Below are 7,789 nucleotides of genomic sequence, written 5' to 3' on the forward strand. Positions count from 1 at the left end.
ATGAATAAGTATTTTTCCTGCAATCTGAAAGGCGGAAGGTGCGATTACTCATCCATCTATCCAACTGTCTCCAGCACCTTTCAAGTGCTTCTCGCGTCGAGTCTGGGGGCGTGTGCGAGGGGGTGGGAAGAGAGGGGAGGCTGCCAAGATCTGGGTTGCCACAGACACCGGCCTCGCTTTTCCTCCAATGAACGCTGCGCTGAGAGTGCGAGAGGAGGCAGGGCACCACCCACATGTTGAGCTGTGTGGGGTATAAGTAGATGGAAGAGCCTGGACTAGTGGCAGTTCAGACAGGGAAGAGAAGCAGCTCTTTGCATCTCTAGTGAAAGCGCTTTTGACTCACCAAGTTTACCAGAAGAGAAATCACCGGGATTTTTGCAGCAGCTTCCAGCTTCTGTGTGCATCTCTGTGTGTTTTTCTCCAGCGAGGACTCTCTGCTGTTCGAGATTCTCAGCTCCGGACGATCAGGTAGCGGGTACGCGTGCGGGGCTGGACATCTTAGTCAACTCCTCTCCTTGTTCCTGGAGGATCCCGGTTTTCTCTGGGACACCCTGAGTACGTGAGACCGGCGTTTCCAGCTGGGCACCGGGAGAAATTTGCCTACAACTCTCTCTGGGATCCACGGGGACTGAACAGCTTGCTCTGCGGTGATATCTGATTTGGTTGTGTTTGTGTTGAAAAGTCCTTTGAGGGGGGTTTAGAAGTCTCTGTGTGTCTTTCGGGAAGTGTTGTGGTGGGGTTTTAGAGAGCCAGCTCTAGCGCCAGGGCTTACAACCCAGTTCTTTCTGTGTTTGACACTCGCACGGTCGGAGCCATGCAGCTGGATAATGTCACCAATGCAGGCATCCACTCCTTCCAGGGGCACCGTGGAGTGGCCAACAAGCCCAATGTGATCCTGCAGATAGGGAAATGCAGGGCAGAAATGTTGGAGCATGTCAGGAGGACCCACCGGCACCTCCTGTCTGAGGTCTCCAAGCAGGTGGAACGCGAGCTGAAAGGCTTGCAGAAATCAGTGGGGAAGTTAGAGAATAACTTAGAGGACCATGTCCCAACTGATAATCAAAGATGGAAGAAGTCCATCAAGGCCTGCCTGGCCAGGTGCCAGGAAACCATTGCCCATCTGGAGAGGTGGGTCAAGAGAGAGATGAATGTTTGGAAGGAGGTCTTTTTCCGTCTGGAGAAGTGGGCAGACCGTCTGGAGTCCATGGGAGGCAAATATTGTCCTGGGGACCATGGCAAGCAGACTGTGTCCGTTGGGGTGGGAGGCCCAGAGATAAGGCCAAGTGAGGGGGAGATTTATGACTATGCCCTTGATATGAGCCAAATGTATGCGCTGACCCCTCCTCCTGGGGAGGTGCCCAGCATCCCCCAGGCCCATGATTCCTACCAGTGGGTCTCTGTGTCAGAGGATGCTCCAGCCTCCCCAGTGGAGACCCAGGTCTTTGAGGATCCCCGGGAGTTCTTGAGCCACTTGGAGGAATACTTAAAGCAGGTGGGTGGAACAGAGGAGTACTGGCTGTCTCAGATCCAAAACCACATGAACGGCCCAGCTAAAAAGTGGTGGGAATACAAGCAGGACTCTGTCAAGAACTGGGTCGAGTTCAAGAAGGAGTTCCTGCAGTACAGCGAGGGGACTCTGACTAGGGATGCTATCAAAAGGGAGCTGGATTTGCCCCAGAAAGAGGGGGAGCCCCTGGACCAGTTCCTTTGGCGCAAGAGAGACTTGTACCAGACCCTCTATGTTGATGCAGATGAGGAGGAAATTATCCAGTATGTGGTAGGCACCCTCCAGCCCAAACTGAAGCGCTTCTTGAGTTACCCCTTGCCCAAGACCTTAGAGCAGCTGATCCAAAGAGGGAAGGAAGTCCAAGGCAACATGGACCACTCTGAGGAGCCCAGCCCACAGAGGACCCCTGAGATTCAATCAGGAGATTCTGTGGAGAGCATGCCTCCCTCAACCACTGCCAGTCCCATGCCGAGCAATGGGACTCAACCTGAGCCCCCTAGCCCACCAGCTACCGTCATATGAGCTAGTCCAAGGGAGGCAGCAGTCTGGGTTACATGAAAGGGAGAATGGGGTGTATTTAGGAAGCTTCTCCTTGGAGAGAGGTTCTGGCTGAGACAAGACATGAGGTGTGCTCAGTCCAACAGCCCATAGCAAAGGAATTAACTTTGCTTGTGGGGGGAGGGAGGCGATGGGAGAGAGGCACCTTGAGATGTGGTTGCCCACCTCACCTGAGCCATGCAATACGGTGGTGCTGGAGACACTGCTTGCACCACTGTGGGGAACGGACAATTTTATGAGACCCCTGACAAGAAACTAGAGACAATTCCCAGCTTCAGAGACAGCCGCTTAGCACTGGCAGCTTTCAAGGACTTCATACAAGTGCAGCAATTGGCTGAGGGTTCCTACCCATATGGATCTCTCCTTCTCCTTCTCTCCTCCCTCTTCTGAAGAGGTGTCCCTGTCCTGAGGAGACATCTTTCTTTTGACCCTTGCCCATTTCTGACTTACCACTGGGCTTCTGTTCATTTGGCAATTTCCTGTTCTTACTTGCTCCAAAGGATTAAATAATTTTTTGATTTTTTTTTTAAGAAGAAATCCTATGACTTCAGGAACTGAAAACTTTAAGAATGGATTATTTTTAGTGTTTTTCATTTCAGTGCACCTCTTACCTGCTTTAATGTTTTTCCTTTCAAGAGGCTTTTACCAGTTTACTTCTTGTCTTAGTTTCTGCTCACTCCAATCAAGCCCACTGCAATGCAGAGGCAAATTTCACCCTTTCTCTGCACATTATACTGTGCATTCAGCAGGAAACAGAGTTTCAAATTAAATTCTGAGCTCACTTATTGAAGGGGCAGTCTGCTTCCTTTCAGAGAAGAGAAAGTGTCAAGGTGGAGAGAGGAGGCACCACAGCTATTTTGAGAGGGTGGGGGGAGGTAAGCAAAATAAATCCTTATACTTTGACCAAAACAAACAAACACATCCTAAATCCAGAGCAAAATATCCCCAGAGCAGCAAATCGAGTCCATGCTGATGTGTGGAGACAACAGGAGCTTTTGCCATGTAAAAGCAAAAAGAAGTGAAGAGAGGAGCTGTGTGTCCCAGCACAGTTTCAGCCTGTGCATCACAACAGTGAGTTTCTACTCACACAGACAGACTCAAAATGCTCTTGGAAAGCCTGGCACCCCTGTCCTGGAGTGCCTGAGGACAGAGCGTTGTCTATTCACAAAGAACTTTCTACAATATGTCCTTGCCATGGATGGAGACGGACTTGGACTCTGTGACATTTTCCGTGTTGAGACAGTAATGCTCAGCATTCACCTTGCTTTGGCTAACACCTGATGATAGGACTTTGAGATGAAACTGCTGTAAGATGTATTAGGAAGTTTGGCTAATCAAAGCTTCTTGAGGCTGGACACATCTTGAGCATCATCTGCATTCACCACCAGACCAAATAAACAACACCTCCGCAAGAGATGCAGCAAGGATGCAGCAACAGGAGTGCCCCTGGGATGCTCCTGGCACTACTACAGCAATGACATGTGGCACTGGTGGCTCGGAAGGCCTTTGGTGTGCCTCCTTCAAGAGGCTGAAGGTAAGGCAACTCTGACATTCTCTTCTCTGCACTCCTCAGACCTAAATTAGCTATATCCCACCCAGTAGGAACCTTGCACTGGGATAAAAAAAAAATCTGAACTGGGACATGAAGCATTGTAAGTGACAGATTAGGGTTGGGAGAAAGGGGAAGGGAGAGCCAGCCAAAGGGAGATGAAGGACAGTGAGTGGGAAAAGTTTCCAAACAGGACAGTATCTTGCACTTTCTGATTAATATGGGGAGGGAATGGGAAGTTTCTTCATTATCCCAGCCCAACGACCTGCCCCGTGAAGCTCTGGGCTTGAGTCCCCAGCTGTGACAACACATCACAGGTCCATGCACAGCCCAAAGGAGATGCATGTCTGCTCTGCACCCTTGCTAGAAGTAAGCTGGTCTCAGGAATGGTGGGGGCTCTCCTCTCACTTGTTCAGAGTGAGTTAGTTTGGCAGTGGCTGTGTCTGCAGAGAGAAGGGAGAATTTCTCACTAATGACCTGGGATGAGTGGTGGGGGAGTGGGTGTCATTGCTGAGGATGAGCTGGCCATGCATTACAAGCATTATCATCTCTTGGTTACAGTGAGTCACTCAGATCCTCCTCTGAGAAGGAATCACTTCACAGTGCTCAGGATTCAGAAGGAAAGCCAAAGGGAAAAAGCTTCAGAACCAAGGATTCAACATCAGACCTCCCGTCAGGATCCCTAGTCACTGACTGCCGGATCCACTGTCTGAAGGAAAGACTGGCACAGGTAATTACCTCTCATCTTACCCTTGTGGGCCTTTCTTAGCTTCCCCAGTGCCCTGACCCGAGATACTGAATAGCCCGGGTGCAAATATCCATGCTGGTCTTGAGACCTCAGCCTCAATGGTTGCAAGAGGCTGGCACCACCAGATAGGTGGGATTTCAGTTTCTTGATGTTGGAAACCAAGCACCAGCCCCAGTGATTAATGCTCTGGGGACAGTGTGCATCATGCACTGCTTTCTGCTGGACCATTGGCAAATGCTTAGACACCCAATACCTGGTGGGACCTCCAGGCTGCAGACACCTAGTGGGCACAGCTGAATATAACCCCACCTCCTGAGAAATCCCCTGTACTCTCCACTTTGGGTATGTAACCTGAGCTGCTGCATTTTTTTTTCTTTTACAGAGATCGCTGCTCCTGTTGCTGAGTTTCCTTCTCTGTGTCCAAGAGTCCTGCTTTCCCAGGGGAGAAGCGAGTGCTGCAGGAAGACAGAGGGCAAAATCATGCACCAAAGAGCCTTCCACGCAGTGCAATGCCATGTTCAAGGTCCTGAGAGCCAGAACGAAAGGGAGAAGCCACTTCCAACAGGACAAAGAAAAGACTGAGCTGGTCCAGGTACTCCAAGCACAGAAGAAAGTGTTGAGAATGAAAAGAGAAACCAAGAGGCAGAACAGAAGAACCAAGTCTGGGCTTTGTGGACAGCAAGGATGCTGGGCTTGTACTGACTGTCTGTTGAGGTGATACCATACCTCTGCCATTTGGGGCGACTGGGACTCACCTAAAGAAATCTTCACTAGATTATCAGTTAAAAAAACTTTCCTGATTAACTTTGCCAAATGACTGACCCTACCTAGGCTACGAACCCTCCATGCTGTTAATGCTGTAACTCATTTTTCCTGAGTTGAGGGTAGCTTCATTTCATGCGGGTATCAGTTTTCAAACCTCAAAGGGCTCTGGAGGTTCGGAGAAGCATCCTGTGGTCCAGATGCTTGTTTGAACTTCTTGAGCCTGCACAACTGGGCCAGCTGTCTTGCCAGAAGGGAGACTCTTGTGAGACAGCAGGCGCTTCTTGGATCTGCATGGGCCAGAGTTACTGCAAGAACTAAGGTTCTTGTGCTGGCTTTGGCATGACTGTTTCCATCCAGACCCAGGGAGTGCAAAAGTTGTGCAAAAGGCAAGAGCTCGAGTGAGTTGAACAAGACAGTTTTGGTTCACATCTCAGCTGAAGAGGTCCAGTTGGTTCCTTTCTCTTCCAGAGCCAACTGTCCCGGGTATGCGTGTGTGAGTGTCAGTGCGGGTGTATGTGTGTTGAGCAATCAAATCCACCTAACCAAATTCTGTGGTGTTTTGTTGCATTTGAACTAAGCCAATGGGACCTAATGTGCATTCCAACAATGCTCAGCAAAAATGTCCAGGACTGGAAAATTGTGTAAAACCATGTAAAGGCAGACTTCGTAGGGATCATCATGATGTTTGATTTTGAGGTGCTTAATTTCCAGGGACCTGACTGCCTCATTACACATTTTATTTTTCCTTAGACTTTCCTGCCTTTTTAATGAATTAGCCGGTCTGTGCTACTTGATCATTTGGTCCTGAGGTTTATACATTTTCAGCTGACTTTTTGGAGTGTGCAGAACTGAATCTCCTGGACTGATTTTATTTAATTATTGCTCCTAGCAGATTGGAGCTTTACTTGTAGCACCCTGGTTTATATTACCAGACTCTCCAGGAAGGACTAGTAGTTTGTTTTCCTGGGGCAGAGTCATGTGAAAGAAGAAGTGTGTATGTGTTGTGTCTGTGAAACTTTAACAAATTTCAACCACTGGACTTTTTTTTTTTTTCTTAGGCAGTTTTACATTTGAATCTGACAAAACTACTTTAGAGTTTTTATTTTTACTAGAGTTGATATTAATTCAAACAACCTTGTACAAAAGGCAAACACATTGAATCACTACAGGTTATAGGGGTTGAAGCCAAAAGGTCTTTGTAAGCCGACATCACTTGCCCTAGATCTGACTGTATCAGGCAGTTTATTCCTCATGGGTCATGTTGGAATTACAAGATCACACCAAGCCACTAGAACCTGTCAATAGAATAGTGCTACACTCTATTTGCTATTGTAGCAAAGCCTTTTGTAGATTTATACAATAAAACTTTGAAATATCTGTTTCAATTGTTTTGTGCCTTGCTTTCTGGTCTTTCTTCTTTGGTTCATGGGAGACTCAAGTACCCATTGCCCTCTGAAGATTTGGTCTTGTCAGCCATTTGGGCTTAGCTGACTCATGAAATCTTCCTTCTCAGCAGAAGCAGAAGATTGACATAAAAATGAGATGTACTGGACCTTTGGAGAAGAGGGGTTGGAGATAGATAGAAAATATGGAGGTGTTTTAAGGGGTTGTTTAGCATCTGAGATTGAGTCCAATGTAGCCCATGAGGCTGGGAGAAATGGTCCCTTGTGACACTGTGGATTGTGCAAGGCTCTTGTTGGGTACAGCTAAGAGAAAGGCTATTGAAACAGAAGGCAATCACATTCCCACCCCTGCTCGAGAGGTAATATGCATGGAAGAGCTGAGGCAAGTCATAGCAAAGTAAAGAAATCACTAAGGCTGAATCATCTCTACCTGATATCCAAAGAGACTTCAAGCAGTCAGAAGAGTCAGCACTCAGCAGGACAGAGAGCCAGGAGCTACTATCAGGCTGGTGCTTTGCTACCTAAAGCATTCCCCTACAGCAGGGTTATTTTCCATTCCTTGGGCTCGTTACCTGTAAAACACCTCTAGGTCATTGGGGCTGGAGGAAGGGAACATAGCAGGGGATGTAGCGCAGAGTGTTTTAAATTGAAATGAGTGTTTTTGATAGGCTGGGCTCAAAGATCTGACCCCAAAGACCTTCAGTCCATGGGGATAGAGGGCTCTGTTCTTCCTCTTCAAATCCCTCCTCTTCTGAAAAGGTTTTGTACTCAGGTGGATTTAGCCACCATTCCTGGTCTCTCTCCAATGAGGAGGGTGTTAGGACTAACAGTCCAGGATGTGATGCAACTTCTCATGTTCACTTTGGTGGGTCAGCTGGAGAAACAAATGACTCATTCCTTCCACAACAGGCACTAAATGTGCATTGCCAAATGCACCTCCCAGGTATCTCTTCTGAGCTCAGGTTAGAAAGGCAGAACATGGGCTGGTGGCCAAAGATGCTTAAAGGACAGCTGTTAACCCTTGTGTCTTCAGCTCTTTACAGCTCATTCAACCACAAACTCTTATCAAGACTGAGAAAGAAACCTTGAAGATGCAATTTGGCTCTGCAGCTGAACTCTGCCTTTGTGTCTTCAACTACTGTCATCAGTAAAGAGGTGAAAAAAAAGCACTGAGGGGACAGACCAGCAACAGGGGTGCAGCCAGTGTCATCCCATCCTGGGACAGTATAGGACAAACTGGGTAGGAAGGCAGAGTTAGA

The 7,789-nt window shown here is 48.1% G+C and overlaps 1 protein-coding gene and 1 long non-coding RNA gene across 2 annotated transcripts; both read left to right on the top strand.

Moving 5' to 3' along the window:
• The first annotated feature begins 814 nt into the window (after positions 1-814).
• ARC (activity regulated cytoskeleton associated protein) lies at positions 815-2,522 on the top strand. The gene has a single exon (XM_072851133.1). It carries the CDS (start codon positions 815-817, stop codon positions 2,027-2,029), a length of 1,215 nt encoding a protein of 404 aa, XP_072707234.1. The 3' UTR covers positions 2,030-2,522.
• Positions 2,523-3,169: 647 nt separating this feature from the next.
• On the top strand, positions 3,170-6,173 carry LOC140646814 (uncharacterized). The gene is made up of 3 exons (XR_012040568.1): positions 3,170-3,599; positions 4,176-4,344; positions 4,745-6,173. It is a non-coding gene; the product is annotated as an uncharacterized lncRNA (long non-coding RNA).
• The last annotated feature ends 1,616 nt before the right edge of the window (positions 6,174-7,789 follow it).

The sequence above is a fragment of the Ciconia boyciana genome, chromosome 2 (assembly GCF_034638445.1).
Source record: "Ciconia boyciana chromosome 2, ASM3463844v1, whole genome shotgun sequence".
Lineage (NCBI taxonomy): Eukaryota > Metazoa > Chordata > Aves > Ciconiiformes > Ciconiidae > Ciconia > Ciconia boyciana.